A 21320-nucleotide genomic window follows, 5' to 3' on the forward strand; every position below is an offset into this window, starting at 1 on the left:
TTTGCCACCTCACTGTTTACCCCTTTCTCCAGATCATTTATGAATAAGTTGAATAGGATTGGTCCTAGGACTGACCCTTGGGGAACACCACTAGTTACCCCTCTCCATTCTGAGAATTTATTATTTATTCCTACCCTTTGTTCCCTGTCTTTTAACCAGTTCTTAATCCATGAAAGGATCTTCCCTCTTATCCCATGACAACTTAATTTACGTAAGAGCCTTTGGTGAGGGACCTTGTCAAAGGCTTTCTGGAAATCTAAATACACTAGATCCCCCTTGTCCACGTTTGTTGACCCCTTCAAAGAACTCTAATAGATTAGTAAGACATGACTTCCCTTTACAGAAACCTTGTTGACTTTTGCCCAACAATTTATGTTCTTCTACATGTCTGAAAATTTTATTCTTTACTATTGTTTCAATTAATTTGCCTGGTAATTGTAGGGATCACCTCTAGAGCCCTTTTTAAATATTGGTGTTACATTAGCTATCCTTCAGTCATTGGATACAGAAGCTGATTTAAAGGACAGGTTACAAACCCTAGTTAAGAGTTCCACAATTTCACATTTGAGTTCTTTCAGAACTCATGGGTGAATGCCATCTGGTCCCGGTGACTTGTTATTGTTAACAAGTGCAGACAGACAGTGATCTTTAAAAAAATGTATATGCTGGTTGTGATTAACCCATCATGATCTTTGTCTGCACTAGATGCTAAATGACTAAACGCTTGTAAAACACGATCTATTTGATTAGTCTCGTTGTGCCTGTTGACTCTGGAAAAGAGGAGAGTGCCGCACAGTGCTAAGTGAGTGGCTGTGCAGGGAAGTTGCCCAAACTCTGTGACATGAAGGACTGATTCAGTGGCATCTAATAACAGTCACATTTAAAAAAAAAAAAAAAAAAAGACAAAAGACTCACAGCCATAAGGGTTGCTCTTTAGCCTCCAAGTGCTCATAGATGGTGCAGCCCATAGCCACATTTTAGGACTCTGCAGTCAGCAGGTTGAGCATCCATGCTCTGGCAGGAGCCCTGACTCAACAGGTACAGACATACATGCACACAGGCAATACAAGGTCTTTGGAAGTGGGTACTACCATAGGAGAATTCAAGAGGTCTTTTCTCTTCCTGCAATGAAGGCAAAACTCCCATGTCTTTTGCAAATGCACTTTCTAGCCTTAGACAAATGTACTGGGGACATTTTTTATAAATCTAAATGATTACCCATCATCTAGCTAGTCATCAAGAGGCAATAAGCAGAAAAAGCAGTTTTAAAAACTATCCAACAGACCTTGTTTTAGTTAATTCTTTATTTTGACATCAAATAGGTTGAGAAACTCTTGGACAGGTCAAGTATGCTGCTGGATTTTTTTTTTTAAGTCTTTTGTAACATTCGTTTCAAGGTGCAAAAGAGGTTTAATGTGTGTTTCATGTAACATAGCAAAACTTTAACAAAACAAGAAGACGTCAAAAACAGTATACGCATCAGCAGAATAATCCAACAAATACATTATGGCACTTGAACCTCGTACTAAAGAAAGGGCTCTACAATGAAAAAATAGGTAGTTCACAAAAGAAGCTTCTTTTTTATATATATACACACACAATAAGGGAGCATAAAGTGGCTTTTTAATGCAAGTCTTTGTGACTAGCAACTTCTTTCTTTTCACTCTCAGATGGTCATTGTTTAATGAAAACAGATTACTTATTGGAGATGCACAGGGATACAGAGCACTCATTGAAGAGGAGATTGCAATATGGCAGCATATATTTCTTTAAAAGTTTAGGCACCTTTGAATGCAAAAAATGAGCTTTTTTTAAAAAAAAATCTCTTACAGACAGTGCAAAATTTGAAGTGCCCTCACAAAGGCAACAATCACTTAGAAAACAACCTTTAGGACATAAAAAAATATCTACATTTGAATTAAAACATAAAAAGAAGAGAATGCAAGTAGAAAGAAAAGGTTTTTAATGAAATATGAATTTTTGGTACCCAGCATTTAAATCACTGAAGGCAATCTGAAATTGTGGTATATTTTTGGGTACTAGCTACGCATACTATGCATTAAGACCTGGCCTTAACTTCATAAATACAAAAATATTCAGTTTGTAAAGATGTAATATATTTGTAAATAGCTTTCAAAATAGCTGACATAATGTAGAGTAATTGATCACACTAATTCTGCTGTCATTATCTTAGTGTTTGCATCCACACAATCCTGCTAGTTTTAAATTGGGTTGCATCCTAGTTTTAAAAGCAGGATATTATATATATATATATATATATATACACACACACACACACACACACATACACACACACACACACAAGAACAGGGACTTATCTTGTTCCCATTTAAGTCTGTAGTTAGATTGACTTCAGTGAGGCAGGATTTTGGTGGAAACAGTTCTAATGCTTAGATGTTTGGTTTCATTTTTGGCACAACTCTTTAAGAATTAAAATAGCGGTAATCAATTATTGAAATAGATCATGACTCCAGTATGAGACCTACTGCTTCCACTGCAAAACATACTGACCTTGCATTATCAGTAGAAATGTAAGCTATTTGTTCTTTCTTCCTTAGTGACACGTTTTCTAATCTACCAACCTCTTAAATGTACAAGAAGGAAAAATCAGGAAAGTCACCACAAACACCAAGAAATTGCTCCTGTTTTGTTTGTTTGTTTGTTTTATTTTTACTTCAGAACCACTCCTGTTGTCTTTCATAGGAGTTTTACCTGAGACAGTCTGCAAGTTCACATTACTACTTTCACATGTGCCCTGAACTTCTTAAAATGACTGTTATTTGAATGGCAACAGGTTTGCTATGCAAAGCAAGTTCATCTGCTCTATTATTGTTTGGTAAAAGCATAATTAGCTTCCCTGAATATTTTTCCTTCTCATATGTAGTCACTACAGGATATTATTTTTCTTTTTCATATCCAGTACTAGGTATTGCAGTTAGTGCTGGCTTATCTACTGCAAATATAAAAGTATATATGAAATATAATCATCATATAAGCTAACAATCAGTTAGCCTCAGGCACAAATAACTACATATGTAATATGGTACCTCAAAAGCATATGAAAACATATTTTGTTTTATGTATTATAGACTTTGTCAACTGGGTTTACTGAATGGCTACATTCAATTGTCTGATATGTGAGCAATGCATCTTTTATATATAACATTATTTAAGGTGCTTTTTAAGAAAAAATTAAGTTTTGAACAAGTTAATGATGTCAATCACAGACACTGCCTCCGAGTTAAAAGTATGTATTGTGGGAAATCATTATTTTTCTTTCTTGGGCTCCCACTGCTTTTGTTACAATGTATATTTGAACTAAATGAGGTCTTATTGCAAAGGCCAAGGCTAACAAAGAATCCCAAATTGCTGGTGTGCACCTCTATTTGCCAAATCATTTTTAATAGTCTAGGCCATGTTTTGGTACCCTTCCTTATGTTGGGTAGCACTTTATTCTATATGCAGGCTCATTGACTTCAGTGGACAATTTGCAGCTGAGGGTGCTACTCACCACAGCGAAAGTATCAGAATCCAGCCCTCTGTTTCCAGATGCCAACCATGGCCCAAATTCATTTATTTAAATTCATCCAAGGATTAATTTGACCCAGTGTGCTTATTTGTTGGGAGAACCAAGGAAGGAGCCATTAATTTAGATACTGTGAAGTTTAGAGGAGCTCTGTCTAGTTTATTACAAAGAACATGGAAGTTGTTAACACACTATATTTGATGGGCAACTCTGGGCTACAATTCGGTGACATTTGTCTTTTAAACTTAGGTATAAGATTCCTATGGCCCATTCAGATCTTCACCTCTGCTTATTTATGTCCATAATATACAGTACACCAAGATTTTCTCAACAAAAAAAAAATTGCTACAAAATGAAAATAAAAATGTGTACATTTTGGACAAGGCACTTAGGAGCCCCCAGTGGCTTTGGGTAATGAATTGCAAAGAAAGACCAATGCTTTCTCTGCATAAGCACAAAGACAAGTGCTTTATCATAGTCACAAAAAAATGAGGCTACTGGAAACGAAACTAGTGATCTGCATTAGCAAGAGGGTTGTTAAATTAAGATGAGATGAAAGCGCTTCACAAGTTGAGAGCTCACCAGCTTCCTAGGGAGTCTGAAAAAAATACCACACATGCAGCTAGTAGTTACCTGCAGATTTAGAACTAAAGTCTGTGTTCTGATATATACCTCCTCCCGTCCTTCCCCCCTCCCCCACCAGCTTCCACTGAAGTCAAGATGCACATGCCTGAGGGTATATTAGGCCTTGGCTTGCAGCGTAAACTTGTACTGTCCCTCTCTATGTCTGTTCTTCCCTACTGCGAGTTGTTTATCAGCATACAAGGAGTTCTACTTTTGTTGCAGTGGAGACCATTAGAAATGATCATCTATTGCAATGTTTAATTAGAATGTGAGATACTGCAATCAACTGAACTAGAAAGGGTGGTAAATACCTAATTTTTAATGGTACCCAGTACAGGGAAGATTAAAGTTTATCTTCCCCTTTATTAGATGCCCTTCGTAAGTGGTTTAAACTCCTATTAGTATCAGTGGAAATTACATACATTCATGATTCCAAGGCCCAAAGGGACCATTTTGATCATCTAGTCTGACCTCCTGTATAACACAAGCCATAAAGCTTCCTCAAAATAAATGGATGGGTGAGTTCAATAGAGTTTGACAACACTTATTAATATTAAAGGCAATGGCACCACATCCACAGAAAGGCACACGTTTCCCAGCTGGCTTCCCATCGAAGTACTACCCACCCCAGGGACTGAGATCAGAGAAGATTGAGTGCATTCAATCCAGTATGCCCATTGGATGATATAACCGCAACTGGATATAAATTCTATGTATTCTTGAAGGGGGAAACATCTGCTGATGTCAGCCAGTAAGGGAAATTTTAAAACAATATTACTTTCAGAAAGGAGTACTTTGTGCGAATATGACAGGCTGGAATCTACCAAGATCTGAGCTGTGTAACTAGTCTTTAGTGGGGCTTCCTTGTGGCTCATCCTGGAGCCACTCAACCTTACAGTGGAAACATCAATTACTCAAACTCAGCTCAGGCCCAGGCTCAAATGATTCCCAGCAAACGGTCAACAAAGCCCAAAATCTTGGCCTGACCAAGGCTACAGGAATCCCCACCCTAATTAATGCATGGGGTAAATAAGAGCCAGTTCAAATTAAGTTGGCCTCCCATCCTTGCAGGCCATCTGTAATAACAAAACCTCTTCCATTAAGGATTTTAGCAAGTGATCAATGAACAGTCAGACTGGAAATCACTGGTGCCTATTGGAGTGTTTACACATGTGGCAATGTAGCTAAAGTGATGTATGAACTAGATAGTATGCTGTTGGGATTCTCAGAACCTTATAGGCTTTTTTAACATGTGAACCCTCATACTGTATTTTGCAAATTCTCATCTTCCCTGTTTACATAAAAGGACTGCAAGGAATGTGATGAAGTTGATGCAGTTGTCAACTGGCTCCGATTCTCTTCTTCCGTCTGGGGAGCATTTTTGGTGGCTGGGGCATGCAATCGGTGAGCATCTAGCATTTCCAGCAATAAATCATAAAGAGGGACTACATTTTTGCACTTCATGTTGTATAGGTGCTCCATCCCTTTATTGCTGTGGATTGCAATGAAAACAAAGTCAGAGGACATTCCATAATAACACTCCATAATATTTATAGTGATTGCCATTAAAAAGTCACCATCTGGCAACAGTTACCACACAATAATACCTAAGATATCACAGTTTCCCCCACAAAGTGTTGGCTTTTAATGCTAATCGTCTATTCAGCGCCCATAACTACCAAATCAATGATTGTCAGACTTACCATAACAAGAAAAATAACTTAAAGTTTACAAAAGTAAAAAGAACAAACAAAAACAAAAACAAACCACCACTCTGGCTTTTGCCTGAACATTTAGATCAGTTCTGGGAGGAAAAAAAATTAGGGAGTGTTATTAATCCTTTCACCACCCACATTTGTAACTTCAGTGACGCTTGCCACTATTTTAAATGCTACTTATGCAGTGGGGTCAAGGAACCATAACTCCATTCAACAACCAATCAGTGTGCTTTGACACCTTAAAAATAAACAGTACCTGTTTAGAACTGTCAGATTTCTAACACCCCAGCTATAAGGTATAGGAGCCAAATTTCACTTCAAGAACTGAATAATTGAATTGATCAGGGTTGTGTCCCTCTCCTCTGTTTGCCAGAAGCTGGGAATAAGCAACAGGGAATGGATCACTTGATGATTACCTGTTCTGTTCATTCCCTCTGGGCAACTGCCACTGGCCACTGTCAGAAGACAGGATACAGACCTTTGGTCTGACCTAGTAGAGCCATTCTTATCTCATAGACCTTTTGCTTAGATTAAGAGCAAATTAAATTCTTCAAACATATCACCTCTAACTGTTAATTATTATTAAAAATCATGGAGACAGAGTCTGAATCCCATACTTCAATGTGAGTAGGGGTTGCAGAACTGGGGTGTTATATACTGTTTCAATTTACTTGGTATGTTATAAACAGAGTAAGACATTGTGTATAACCCAACAACAATCAGGTCCTGCCTCCACTATCAGACTCATTTGCAGTACAGTGACACCAGAAGCAGAGGAACCATAAAGAGCAAAAGAAACAAATAGCGTTAGGGACAGTTTTCCCTCCCACATGATATTAAGCAGAAGGGCTGTTTGCATTTCGGAATTATGGGCCACACTATGATGCCCTCATTCACACTGACTAGCATGTTGCCCCACAAGTAGTGTCTGAAGGAAAAGACCACTTGTGGAGTAAATTACTATTCAACATGAGTTTATCAGAGTCTGGCTGTATCAACAGAGCAAAACCTTCCCTGCATGCTGAATTTTGTGCCGTTGCCTTGTACAATGCAAGAAGGCTGCATGTGCACTCTCTCACCTCATGTGCCTGATGTGGGAGAGTATGAGGAGGAGCTGAGCCAGTCGTCTGTGTTGCTGATCTGGAGAGAGACCTGACTTGGCCATTAAATGAATCAACGTATCTGTGATTTTGTCCAGAACACGATGAATATGCTCCTTCTCTTCCAAAGATTTCAAGGTGCTGGAAAGAAATGTATATACACCTGGGGGGAGGGAGGGACAACACAAAGAGAGATTAGATTTTCACAGCTACAGTCTCAAAGACAGGTATCTTAAGAGGTCAGAAGAGGCGTGAGAGCCAACCGCACTGTGAACTTAGTTCTCTTCTGGCAGTAAGAGGTTAGAGACAACCTAAAAAGAACATGGCTAAGGAAAGAATGGAGGTATCTCTAAAATGACAATGGTCTAGATGGTCTAGATTGGTCTAGATGAAAAACAAAACAATGGGTATACTCAGAAAATATTATACAACCCAAACTGCAAATATGAGTAAGAAATAATAAATAATCAGTTTTCTTGTTAAGCCTCCTCTACTCCTGCTGCTTCAGCTCCCAGAGATTATTATTAAACGGTGGTGGCTTTCATGCACAAACCAGCCCAACCCACCCCCCCGCCCCTGCCCCCGCACACACACACAAAAAGATGATATGGTGAAAGCAAACTGATTGGCACTTTGGTTGGAGTCCTTTATGCTGTACCTAGAATAAAACAAGGTAGAAAAATGTTTCTGCATGAGGAAAAGTGTTTCTCATAGATATACATAATGTGGGATAATCAAAGTGACTGAAAGGGAAAATTGCCCTGAAGCCTTAATCCCACCTGCTCCATGTTTTAGAGTCTCTGGCTATTTCAAAGAATCTTTTTTTTTTCCCAAGGCAGGTGATGCTATTAGGTCAGTTATTGTATTGTTCAAAGAAGATGGGTGGGGTTTGTGAAAGACTAAACTCGATTCTTTATATATTCCAAGCCACGCACCTTCATAAACAATCCACAATAAAATCTAGCGCTTGCAGTTTACTATTTCTTTCAATGCAGACTGATAGCACTGGTGCAATCTGAAAGTAAACCAGCAACCAGTGTAGTAGTGATGACAGCATCTGGAGAAACAGTCAAGTGGAACTGGAGATAATGGGCCAGATTACGAGTTCAGTTACTCCAGATTTAAGCCTAAGTAAGAGATCAATTTACTATAGTTATAATAAATTTCCCACTTTCCTTGCTCCATCATGCTGTGTATTACACCTCACTGAGTAATTGTGTAATCTGTTTGAAGTTACTCCCGTCCCCACCTCTACTGTCTTGTCATCTCCTAGTCCCTCACATTTGATAGCTGTTTGGTACAGAAACCATGTTTTCTATCCGTACTGAGAGGCATCTAGTGCTCCTATGGACACCATTAGAAATAATCATCATAATAATAATGATCATAAGTGTAATTCTGTTGATTTCATTGGCATTTACACAGGGCCGGTGCAAGGATGTTTCACGCCATAGGCGAAAATTCCACCTTGCACCCTTCCCCGTCCCCGACCCCCCGCCCTGAGGCGCCCCCACCCGTGGCAGCTCCACCCTGAGGCACCTAACCCCGCGGCAGCTCCCCACCCCCTACCCTCCGCCCTGAGGCACCCTCCCCACCCCTGCCCCACCTCCTCCCCGAGCATGCCATCGCTGCTTCACTTCTCCCGCCTCCCAGGCTTGCAGCACCAATCAGCTTAGGCCCCGCAAGCCTGGGAGGCAGGAGAAGTGAAGCAGCCATGGCGTGCTTGGGGAGGAGGCAGAGCGGGGGTGAGCTGGGGCGGGGAGTTCCCCTGTGTGCCACCCTTCCCCCCCTTACTTGCTGCAGGCGGCCCTCCCCGCAGCCCTCCACCTCAGCTCCCTCCGCCTAAATGCCGGCGGTGACCGGAGCAGCCGAAGATCTGGCTGCCGCAGTCGCCACCGAAGAAAATGCTGCCCCCAAATCCTAGCACCTTAGGCGACCGCCTAGGTCACCTAAATGGTTGCACTGGCCCTGCATTTACATCAGAGTAAGTGAGATCAGAAGCTAGCCTACTGATAGAGAACAAAACAGCTATTACAGTGTGGTCTCTGGACGGCAGCAGTTGCAGCTCTTCCTTTTATTTGTTTGCCTGCACTGGACTATTGCTATGAAGTTGTTTTACAAATATGAAGCAGTGACTGCTTGTCCTATATCATTTTTCAGACTGGAGCAACTCCATTGAAGAGAACAAGGCCCTTAGACCTTTCTCAGCCAAATGATTTTCAACCCTCCACACATCCATGTTACTAATAGGTTTTATGGTTTAGCAATATTCTAGAGGGACTAATTTCTTAATTCTGACTCACTGGGCTTAATCCATTAGTGGGAAATGTTTTCATAGTCCCATAATAGCACCAGCACAGCTCATCTTGGCCAGGGGATGCTGCCATGTGTTATGAATACTTTAGGAATTCCTCCTAGTTTCAGAGTTCTAAAACTCTCTCAAAAGGAAGGAGTCCTGCCAGGAGCTCCCAGATCTCACATTTCTTTAGCAGAGGAGCCATAGAAGACCTTTGTTTAAAAATATCAAAACAAACACCCCCAAAATGCCAAAAGACTTTGGCAATTGGCAACCCCTACTAATTAAATGTTGAATGAAAGACAGTTATCAGTTATCTCACTGCCCCAGGTGATTGCTGCTGCCTTTCCTCACTGAGCAGGCATTTCAGAAACAGGAATATCAGCTGTTCATCACCAGAAAGAAGGGCTGCTGCCTTCAGAAAAGTTCGCTCACCAAGGCAAGTCCTGGCTGCCTTAAAGCTGTCTCGAAGCCCTGAAGCAGAAAATCTAAGATTAAGTAAGTACCTTCAAAACTGTTTTCTTCGAACTCTGTATAACAATCCAATATCCTGAACATCATGGAAGGAGAGACACAGGGAAAACCACAGCCCTGCAAGGGTAAGGCCCACATTCTGTGCCAATAAGGCAAAGCTGTGCTTCAAATGAATTTGTGGAGGGGGCTAAACAGTATGTTACCATATATGCTGTTGGCAAATGGTAATGACAGACTTTTTGGATGCTATTGTTGAGGAGAAAGCCCATTTCACCCTTTCTAGAGCCACACAAGTGGAGTGTAAAGTGTCTGTTCAGTCTTGGAATCTAAAGACCACTACTGGCGATGCAACATCCCACCCTGCATGTTTCACCTGTCACAAGACAAGATGACCTAGATCAGTGGTTTTCAACCTATGGTCCACAGACCCCTGGGGGGACTGCAGACTGTCTAGGATTTCCAAAGGGGTCAGCACCTCCATTTGAAACTTTGTAGGGGTCTGCAAAGGAAAAAAGGTTGGAAACCACTGACATACAAGAATGACTCAGTGGGAAAGGATGTTTAAAAACCACAATATCAATGGAAAAGAACAACAAGTGGTTATGCTGTCCCATGAAGCCATCCACATGTAGTTTTAAGGCTGTATAGTACTCTCCCTGAAGTATTCATACAACTAACTCAGTTTTATCAGTCTCCATGGGCAAACCAATTAAATTAATTTTCTGCCTTGACAGAAATAACACCACATTGGTTTCCAGAGAGAAAGGGTGATCACTTTGCCATATACCATTGATCCTTTTATCAGACCCAATCCAACAGCAAGAACTCCGGCATTATGTTGCTGCCTTTGTGTTTCTGGTGCTTGTTCTCCTTGACCCCAATGGTAAGGAAGAGCCCTTGAAGCACTGCACAGCTGAACTGAATGTGCTTTTCAAAATACAGCTTTGTTTTGCAGCTGAAGGGTTTATTTCATTTTCTGCAGCCCTGGAGGGACAGATTCTGTTTTGTTATTGAAACCACAGCACTGTCCTAGTTATAAGAGACAAGCTGCCACCATGGTATCTTGGGAGAAATTCACAAATGGAATCAATATAGTGTATCTTGCAGTGCAAATACAAACTCTCACTTCTTCATACAGAAGGAGAGAGGCTTTAAGAAAAAAAGCCACTTTTATTTTTTTCTGATTAAGGCCACAGGGAAAGAAAGAAGTTACACGAAACAGTGAAAAGGGACAGAGATCTGATTAGTGGTGGAGGAATTGTGGAATTAGATAGCAGATGATGATAACATCAAGGAATCCTCATCATTGGAGGTTTTTAAGAACACGTTGGACAAACATCTGTCAGGGATGGTCTAGATTTACTTAGTCCTGCTATCGCGTAGGGAGATGAACTTGATGACTTCTTGAGGTCCCTTCCTGCCCTATATGTCTACAATTAATCTCAATATTCTCTAATATGACCATGCACTAAAAATTTCAGGGAAAGGAAAGTGTTCTAGACTTAATAAAAACCATTTATCTGGTGCAGTAAATCTACACAACACCTTAGAAATGCAATTTAACAGATTAGATTTGAGATTGATTTTAAATATTTATGGCTAAATATGGCTAATTCAAATTGGCTGAAAACACATTTAGTTCCTCTTGAGATCAATTGTGTTTGTTCCATGTATATGTAATTTGCGTAACATGGTTCTCAATAAGTTTTTCCAAGATTTTTGTGTGCATTTTTCATCTGCTTTTGCTATATGAGATTCATGTGTATTTTCTATAGGTTATTTTTCCAAATATAATATCTGCATGTTTTCTGTATATTTTCCACAGGAATCCCATCTCCTTCTGCACACATGGAATGAGGTAGTGTAAAATATCTCTTTTTATCCTCCTCATTCAGTGTGTGGCCACAGGCATGATTTACCACACACTATCCACACTGAGTACAGAATTACTCATTTCTTTTTCCATTACACTTACCATAGTAGTGCAGCACAAATATTCATTAATTTATCTTTATGACATCCCTGGAGAGAGGGGGAGTTTTTACAGATGGAGAATTGAGGCAGAGGGAGATTAAGGGCAAAATTTGCAAGCATTTTTTGTGGGTGGCTCAATCACTGGGCAGCCAGTTTGAGACACTAAAAATCTGATTTTTCACCGAGTACTTAGCATTTTTAGCACTTTATATGTTTTCAGCAGTGTACAGTTATATATTAATTCATCATCGCAACACCCCTGTGAGGTAGATGGGTGAAATATTATGACCCCATTTTATAGATGGGGAAATGGAAATGCTAAGTGACTTGCCTAGGTTTCAAACACAGGGCCTCCTTTCTCCTAAGCCATGTTCATTCCTCAGACCATACTGCAAGGGGTTTTCAGTAGCTGCAGCTCTCACTCAATTCATCTGCAGTTGCAAGAGCTCAGCACTTTTGCAAATCACGCCCAGAGCCTCAGGTTAGGCACCCATAAAATTAACAGTTTGTGACGACCTGGGAAAAGTTTGGTTTAAGAGACTTTCCTAGCATCACACAAGAACTCTGTGGCAGAGGCAGGTATATAATCCAATTCTTCAGGGTGGCATTCAAGAGCTTAACCACGATGTTCTCCTTTCTCTTTTTGGGGCCCAATACCTTTTTCTCTACGCACATTCCTGCAAGAAACAAGCCACAGGAGTCCTACAGACACCACGGTCTTTCTCTATACAACCCTAATTCATTCCCACAGCACTGGCCATCCTATGCATTGAATAAGGTAGGGGCCTGTGGAAAAACCAGTATGTGATTGTGTAATTAACAAATGAACCATAACGTGTACACACAAGAGGACCTAAACCATCCACAAAAAAGAGACATTGACCTGAGGTGAATTCTGGGCAATATTCACTCCTGGACCTGATTAAAGTTCTGATATCTCACAGCCCAACTAGGAGGTAGGGGGAGTGTATGAAGTTTTGCTACATATATTTTCAAAGGACACACAGCATATGCTGCTAGCCCTGTGTCTCTCTCTCTCCCTCTGAAGGCTGCAGAGTTGTTCTCTTCAGTGCTGAGTGTGTAATGCAGCCATGCTGTCCCAAAATCATTACAATAAAATATTTCTTTAATAGCATACCACCACATACAAAATAAAAAATTTCAATAAGCAGAACATAAAGTCTTTCCATTCATTTTTCAATAGTGCATGCTGGATGGGAGATTTATTACAGTTATTTTGCTCAGACACCCAAGAGGTAAGAATACAGCAACCACAGACTATATAGATCCAAGTGCACTCACTTCTTAACTTTGTACAATTTCCCCATTATAAGAAGAAAACAAAACCCTCTATAACAAAAGCCAGATAGATACCACAAAGCACAGTGGGCAAGGTCTGGCAAGGGCACTGTCTAAGCAAGTCCTGCTATTGCCAGTCTAAATGGCATTGAACCTGGAACACTCAACTTGCTAAACTCCAATCACAGAACAAGGACACTTCAAAGTGTGGGTCAAACAAAACAGACAAGAAACATAAATGGAATGTAAAACTTGAATGATGTAGTAATCATTTTCTAGGGTTAAATCAGATATTCCTTGTAAATCAATAATATGCAAAGAGGATAATCCAGTTTCAATGTATTGGCTAAAAATGATCATAATTGCCATGATAGTCACTTACAACAGATCTTTTTTATTTTCAGGAAGTATTAAAATGTTTTGCTTTTATGAAGAGACTTTTTTTGTTATTTTATCTTCCATTTATCACATTGATCATTAGGTTTGCCATATCAGTTTAAAGTATGCTGAATAACTATGTTACTTCAGATGCACTTTGTGATAATTACTGACAAATGGTGTGGCTATAGTTATTGGTAAATGCATTAAAAACCACACTGGGCTGAGATTTGTGGGGATACACATGAGGCACTGTAGAGCTGATTTCTCATGTAGAAATTGCCTCAGAACTCCCTTCCAAACTATTTATGGTAGGGGCAACCAAGATGTCACATTACCATCGGCTGGTGTCTCACAACCACCCTAAGAGACCTTCTAAACAGTCATCAAAGGCGTAGAGGACCCATTACAGCTGCTCAGGTAAGCATGCCACACAAAGCAGCTCCTTTTCCCCAATCCAATTCAAATCATTGGGTTTTTTTTTTGCAGAGTTTGTAAACTATTTCATTTTGAAATTATCAAAATGAATATTTGATTTTTTTTTGCAAATGAAACAGTTTTCAGATTTCTGTCTCACTGAGAATTTTGAAATTTTTGTTTTTTGTCCCAAAATTGGAACCAAACCAAATTTTCAGAAACATCTGTGAAACAGAGTTTCAGTTCTCCACCCAGCACTTGTTGAGAAGTACTGCCATTGTCCTAGCAGCCTGGGAGTCAGTCAGAAGGCTGGGATTCTAACCTGTGTTCACCTTGGGCATAACCTGGAGAATGGTAGGAGACTCTAAGGTTAAGCAGAATAAGAGTGTGGTCCGGTACCACTGGAAATTAATTTTCCATTGTGATAATTATGCACTTTACAACAGAATCCAGTTTGCTCCCCCATGGCTGTTTTGACCCCACAGTTACAAGAACTCTACATTATTCAAAAGCTACTTTAGATTCTGACTAAAAATGACATTGTTAGTTAAGGTGGTATCAATTTTATATAATCACTTTTGGGAGTAGAAATTAACAGAAATTAACATTATGACTTTAGAATATTGCTGTATGCTTCAGCTTGCATTTAAAATAAATATTTGTCTATTTTCTCTAATTTTAAACAGACAAAACATTCTGCAACCCTGCATCCCAAACTAAGCAGAAAAAATCGTAGGGAAAGGTTGCAGACCAAACTGGATGAACAAGCATCTCAAACAGGTTATTAAGATAAAGCAAAACACCTTCAAGTAATGAAAGAAGGGACGGATTAGCAAAGAAAACTGTCTCTTGCAGGTCAGAAAGCATCAGAAAAAAGTGAGAATTGCCAAAAGTCAAGCTGAGATAGACCTTGCAAAGGAAATAAAAAACAATTGTAAAAGGTTCTTTAGCCATATAAATAAAAAGGAAACAAGGAAAGAAGCTGTGGCACTGCAAAATACTGACGATGGAATTGAGGTTAAAGATAATCTAGGTATGGCCCAACAAACGCTTTGCCTCAGTTTTTAAAATGGGTAATGAGCAGCTATGGGGGCTGTGGCACAAGGCTAATAGGAACAAGGATACGGAAGCAGAAATCACCACATCTGAGTTAGCAGCAAAGAATCCTGTGGCACCTTATAGACTAACAGATGTTTTGGAGCATGAGCTTTTGTGGGTGAATACTCACTTCCTCAGATGCATGTATGGAAATTTCCAGGGGCAGGTATATATATGCTAGCAAGCAAGCTAGAGATAACGAGGTCAGTTCAATCAGGGAGGATGAGGCCCTGTTCTAGCAGTTGAGGTGTGAAAACCAAGAGAGGAGAAACTGGTTCTGTAATTGGCAAGCCATTCACAGTCTTTGTTCAATCCTGAGCTGATGGTGTCAAATTTGCAGATGAACTGAAGCTCAGCAGTTTCTCTTTGAAGTCTGGTCCTGACGTTTTTTTGCTGCAGGATGGCCACCTTAAGGTCTGCTGTAGTGTGGCCAGGGAGGTTGAAGTGCTCTCCTACAGGTTTTTTGTATATTGCCATTCCTAATGTCTGATTTGTGTCCATTTATCCTTTTCCATAGAGACTGTCCAGTTTGTCCGATGTACATCCTGGACAATGATCCCACACTTTCACAGGCCTTGGGTGGCAGGCCAGTCCTTGCCCAAAGACAACCTGCCAACCTGAAACATATTCTCACCAGTAACTGCACACCGCACCATAATAACTCTAGCTCAGGAACCAATCCATGCAACAAACCTCGATGCCAACTCTGCCCACATATCTACACCAGTGACACAATCATAGGACCTAACCAGATCAGCCACACCATCACTGGTTCATTCACCTGCACATCCACCAATGTAATATACGCCATCATATGCCAGCAATGCCCCTCTGCTATGTACATCGGACAAACTGAACAGTCTCTACGGAAAAGGATAAATGGACACAAATCAGACATTAGGAATGGCAATATACAAAAACCTGTAGGAGAGCACTTCAACCTCCCTGGCCACACTACAGCAGACCTTAAGGTGGCCATCCTGCAGCAAAAAAACGTCAGGACCAGACTTCAAAGAGAAAACTGCTGAGCTTCAGTTCATCTGCAAATTTGACACCATCAGCTCAGGATTGAACAAAGACTGTGAATGGCTTGCCAATTACAGAACCAGTTTTCTCCTCTCTTGGTTTTCACACCTCAACTGCTAGAACAGGCCTCATCCTCCCTGATTGAACTGACCTCGTTATCTCTAGCTGCTGCTAGCATATATATACCTGCCCCTGGAAATTTCCATTATATGCATCTGAGGAAGTGGGTATTCACCCACGAAAGCTCATGCTCCAAAACGTCTGTTAGTCTATAAGGTGCCACAGGATTCTTTGCTGCTTTTACAGATCCAGACTAACACGGCTACCCCTCTGATACTTGACACATCTGAGTTGGAAGCCAAACTCAAACAGTTCATGGGACCACATTGGGAGGCCTGGATCATCTCCATCCAAAAATATTACAAGAACTGGCACATGAAATTGCTAGTCTAATAGTAAGGATTCTTAATGACTCCATAAACTTGGGGTCATACCCTATGACTGGAGAATTGCAAATATAGTACCTATATTTAAGAAAGGAAAAAAAGTGATCTGCAAAACTACAGGCCTGTTAGCTGACCTCAATTGTATGGAAGGTTTTAGAATAAAATGTTGAGAGAGAGAAAGAGAGAGAAAGTAGTTAAGAATATAGAGGTAAAAGGTAACTTGGATAAAATACAACATGATTTAAAAAAAAAGTAGATCATGCCAGACCACCCTGATCTCTTTCTTTGAGAAGAAAACCAATTTTAAGGACAAAAGAAATGCAGTAGATCTAGTCTACCTGGATTTCAGTGAAGTATTTGATACAGTTCCACAAGCGAATTATTAATTAAATTAGACAAGATGAGGGTTAATATGAGAATTGAAAGGAGGGTAAGGAACTGGTTACAGAAGAGAGTATAGTGGTCATGCTGAAAGATCAACTGTCAGGCTGGAGGGAGATTGCAAATAAGGTGCCTCAAAGATCAGTCTTGGAACCAATCTTATTTAACGTTTTCATTAATGACCTTGGCACAAAAAGCAATAATGTGCTAATAAAATTTGTGGATGACACAAATTTGGGAGGTATTGCCAATATGGAGGAGGACCAGAAATATTATACAAGAAGATCTGAATGACCTTGAAAACTGGAGTAAATGAAATGGTATGAAATTTAATTGTGTAAAGTCATACATTTAGGGACTAACAACAAGAATTTTGCTATAAACTGGGGATGTATCAGTTGGAAGCAACAGAGATGGGTTACCTAGGGAGGTGGTGGAATCTCCATTCTTGGAGGTTTTTAAGGCTCAGCCTGACAAAGCCCTAGCTGGGGTGATTTAGTTGGGGTTGGTCCTGCTTGGAGCAGGGAGTTGGACTAGATCACTTCCTGAGGTTTCTTCAACCCCATATCTTCTCTGATTCTATGAAGGCTGGGGGGAAATATGCTTGCTCTCTATAAATACATCGGAGGGATAAATGTCAGGGAGGGAGATGAGTTACTCAAGTTAAGTGCCAGCATTGGCCAAGAACAAATGGATATAAACTAGACACAAACAAGTTTAGGCTTGAAATTATACAAAGCCTTCTAACCACCAGGGGAGTGACGTTCTGGAACAACCTTCCAAGAGGAATAGTGGGGACAAAAATCCTAAGTTATAAGATGGAGCTTGATAAGTTTATGAAGGTTGAGACTGCTTACAATGGCACATGGTCCATCTACAACTGTTATTCACAGATATTTCCAATGCCCGTAGATGGAACACTAGAGGGGAGGGCTCTGAGTTTTACAGAGAATTCTTTTTAGGTGTCTGGCTGATGGGTCTTGCCCACATGCTCAGGCTCTAACAGACTGCCATATATGGGGTCAGGTAGGAACTTTCCACCAAGACAGATTGGTAGAGTACTTAGGAGGTTGCCAACTTCCACTGCAACATGGGCCACAGGTTACTTGCTGGTTTGAACTAGAGCAGGAGTTCTCAAACCAGGGGTTGTGACCCCTCAAGAGGTCATGAGGTTATTATATGCAGGTTGCAAGCTATCAGCCTCCAGCCCCCCAAACCCTGCTTCACCTCCAGCATTTATAATAGTGTTAAATATATTTTTAAAATATGTGCTTTTAATTTATAAGGGGCATCACACTCCAAGGCTTGCTGTGTTAAAGGAGTCACCAATACAAAAGTTTGAGAACCATGGAATTAGAGTAAATGGTGGATTCACTGTAATTTAAAGTCTTTAAATCAAAATTTGAGGACTTTGGTAATTTGGCTAAAGGTATGGAGCTACTATAGGAGTGGGAGGGTGAGGTTCTGTGGCTACAGTGTGAAAAATGTCAGATTAGATGATTGTGATGGTCTCTTTTGGCCTAAAAATCCATGAGTTTAAGGTGGTGCCAATTTTCTGTAATCACTTCTGAGAGCAGAGCCTTGTTTAACAGAACTTAACATTACGGCTTTAGAAAAGTGCTGTATGCTTCAGCCTGCATTTAGAATAAATCTTTTTCTATTTTCTCTCATTTTAAACAGACAAAACCTTCTAGTCAAAGATGCAAGATCCTTTCTTTTTGTGCCTTACTTCTCAGCTTTATTTGGCCATTTCAACCTCAAGGTCTTAACATAGTTCTGACAAATTTAGCCATGCCTTTGCCATCCCTTCCCTTAGTCTTACCACCTAAACAGGAATGTTTACGCTCCAGTTCTAAAACTAAAATTAGAATCACCCCTGGACATTATGAGGGTTGTCTCAACTATTGTCATCACCTCCTCTCAGATCTTTTTCATACCAATCTTGACCCACCTCCAATCCATCAAAAATACTGCCCAAATCATCCTTTAGGTCTGTTGCTTTCAGTATATCAACTCCTTTTTTAATTAATTCCCTGGCTTCCTCTTGTACTGCACAAGTTTACACTGTCTGTCTTTGCCTTAAGGTTTTTACATCACAAATTCCCAGTCTAATGCTCCGATCCAGCCTCTTTTCGCATCCAAACAACAACTGAAATCACACAGCAATAATAAAATTCAATTACTACATTAAATAATAAAAGTGTTATATGTGAACATGCCACTTACCTGAATTGAGCAAGATGATTGACTTAAGGCACACAAATTCCTCCCCCTGGAGATTCATCACACGGAACCGAGCAGCAGTGGCCAGCAGCATGTCAAAGATCTCCACCATGCCCTCTACGCACTTCCCTTGATTCCTGCAAGAACACAATCACAGAGCAAGCTGTTCACAAGTTTATCCAAACAGCAAGATGTTTTTCATCCCTAGATCCTTCCACTACACTTTGACTTCTTAATTATCAACTCCATTCTGATTGTGTAGTGCATTTACTCACTATGCTCACTTTGCACCAACGTGTCTAAACAAAGTGGAAGGCGGTGGAGGATAAGGGCCAACATCTCAAAGCTAAAATATAGAAATTTTTATTTTTTCAAAAGAGTTGCTAATTACTTAATGGGCTGTACACCCAGTAGGAGTCATCATGAAGATTAACTTCCTGTGAGCAAACCATCTTAAGAACAAAGATATTTTTAAAAGATATTGTCCTTTTTCTTTTTCCCTCTTTACTGCTTTGATTAATTTGCCTCCTCTTTTTCTTTACTCTTTCTTTACATAACCTTTCAAACATTTTTCTTTATGCTTCACAGTACTTCTCCCTAACCTTTTCCTGTTGACACTGTAAACCAGTATTCTGACTTGTTACTGATATTTCTCTTACATTAGTGTAATGATTCAAGAGTCCCTTGTTATTTAATGGCACTCATGTCATGACATTATATGATTTTGTTTAGCTCAAGACAAAGCTCAGTGCTGCCGTAAAGCATCCAACCAACCCACTAACAATGGCATTTAACCCATGACCCACTGTTCACAATGACAGACTTTGGGTGATTAAATCAGATGGTTCAGATGCACTCAGAGTAGTAGTTAGTATAAATAAATATTCATGGATGGGGCAGAGGAGGAAGAGGAAGAGTGAGAGTGACTCTATAGCCTGGTGGGTAGGGTATTTACCTGGGTGGTTAAGAGACCCAAATTTAAGTCCCGGATCTGAATGAGGCACTCACGATCCAGGTTAATGCCCTAACCTTTGGGATATTGCCTGTTCTGGAGTGGGTCTTTCTCTCAAAATTCTAGTTATCAGTCACTTGATTTCAGAGCAGCAACAACAGCTAAAACATAGGATTTGGTCATCTGCAAAAGCAGCTGCTGCTCAGCCTCAGTATTGACTCACTAACATCAGAGCAGCAAGACTGGTGAAAAGCTGCATGGGGAAAATAGTGTGGAAAGTCTGTACATCGGTAAGGTAAGATGTACCTCTCTGTATGGACATCAATGAAGTGAAAAGAAAAGCGGTGTTAAAAATTTTCATGAACAAATAAAAATAATTAGTAATGCAAAGCAAGGGGTAAAAGATGCATACAATTCACGCTTTTCCTCAAATCTCTACTTCCCGTTAAAATGTACATCCTCAGAAAACAAAGCCCTTGAATCATTCCATGATGTTTTATAAGAAGACTGGCATCTTGCTCTGTTCAGCTTCTTTGTTTCTGGCAAAGCAGCTAGTAGTTTTGTGTTAAACTGGAGCAGAATTAAACCTCCACATGTAGAAGGTTTCAGAGGAGCTAGAAGTCTTCATTTCAACAGTTTGCAAATTCCCAGATAAAAATGAGACAAGAATTATGGATAGCTAGCAGTAAGAACAGGATTTCAGTATGCACTGGCTCTTGGCATATTCCAAAGAATGTTTCCATTGCAGACCATTAAGGAGGCTTTGTAAGAAATATACTTGCTCCTCAAAAGCCATCTAGCTATTATCAGCCAGTTTTCAGCTTAAAACACCTAAGAACATTACACAGTCTGGACTGATTCTGAGATTTTCACATTACTGTTTTCAATGTATATTTCTTGGCAAAGATAGATTTTTTTTAGGTGCTCCAATGAGCTCTCATTTTAAAGAGTCATATAATTCAACTGAGAGGAAAACGATCTTTCAGTAGCAAGTAATATACTTTGGTCAATCAGGTATCCTACTGATAATGTCTTTGTAAAGAACTTCAGGTGTAACGATACTGACCTATTTAGATATTTTAACGGCTATTAGTTCACACAAGTTCAATACTCCAATCAAGGATGCCTTGTCAAGTAGCTCTACTGTACGGCTAAAATTTTAGATTACTTTGGCTTCAGCAAAAATCTTAAATATTTATCATTTAGTTATTTGCAATACCATGGCCTTAATTTTCAAACTTGTGTCTAAAAAGTACTACATTCACATTTAAGCACCTCCAGAATTACCTGAATTTCAGAGATTCAGAGCACCTGCAGTTCCCATTTACTCCAATTGCAGTTGAGGATACTACAGACCCTCCGAAAAA

The 21320-nt window shown here is 40.0% G+C and overlaps 1 protein-coding gene across 1 annotated transcript in view; it reads right to left on the reverse strand.

Annotated features, from left to right (window-relative positions):
• Positions 1-1946: 1946 nt before the first annotated feature.
• Positions 1947-21320, reverse strand: part of ESR1 (estrogen receptor 1) — a 311043-nt gene continuing 291669 nt past the window's right edge. The window contains exons 7-9 of the mRNA XM_050951601.1: positions 19005-19138; positions 6969-7152; positions 1947-5663 (exon numbers count right to left, since the gene is read on the reverse strand). Coding sequence (XP_050807558.1) covers positions 5432-5663; positions 6969-7152; positions 19005-19138 — 550 coding nt within the window. The 3' untranslated portion in view covers positions 1947-5431. The remainder of the gene's footprint in view (positions 5664-6968; positions 7153-19004; positions 19139-21320) is intronic.

The sequence above is a fragment of the Gopherus flavomarginatus genome, chromosome 4, assembly GCF_025201925.1.
Source record: "Gopherus flavomarginatus isolate rGopFla2 chromosome 4, rGopFla2.mat.asm, whole genome shotgun sequence".
Lineage (NCBI taxonomy): Eukaryota > Metazoa > Chordata > Testudines > Testudinidae > Gopherus > Gopherus flavomarginatus.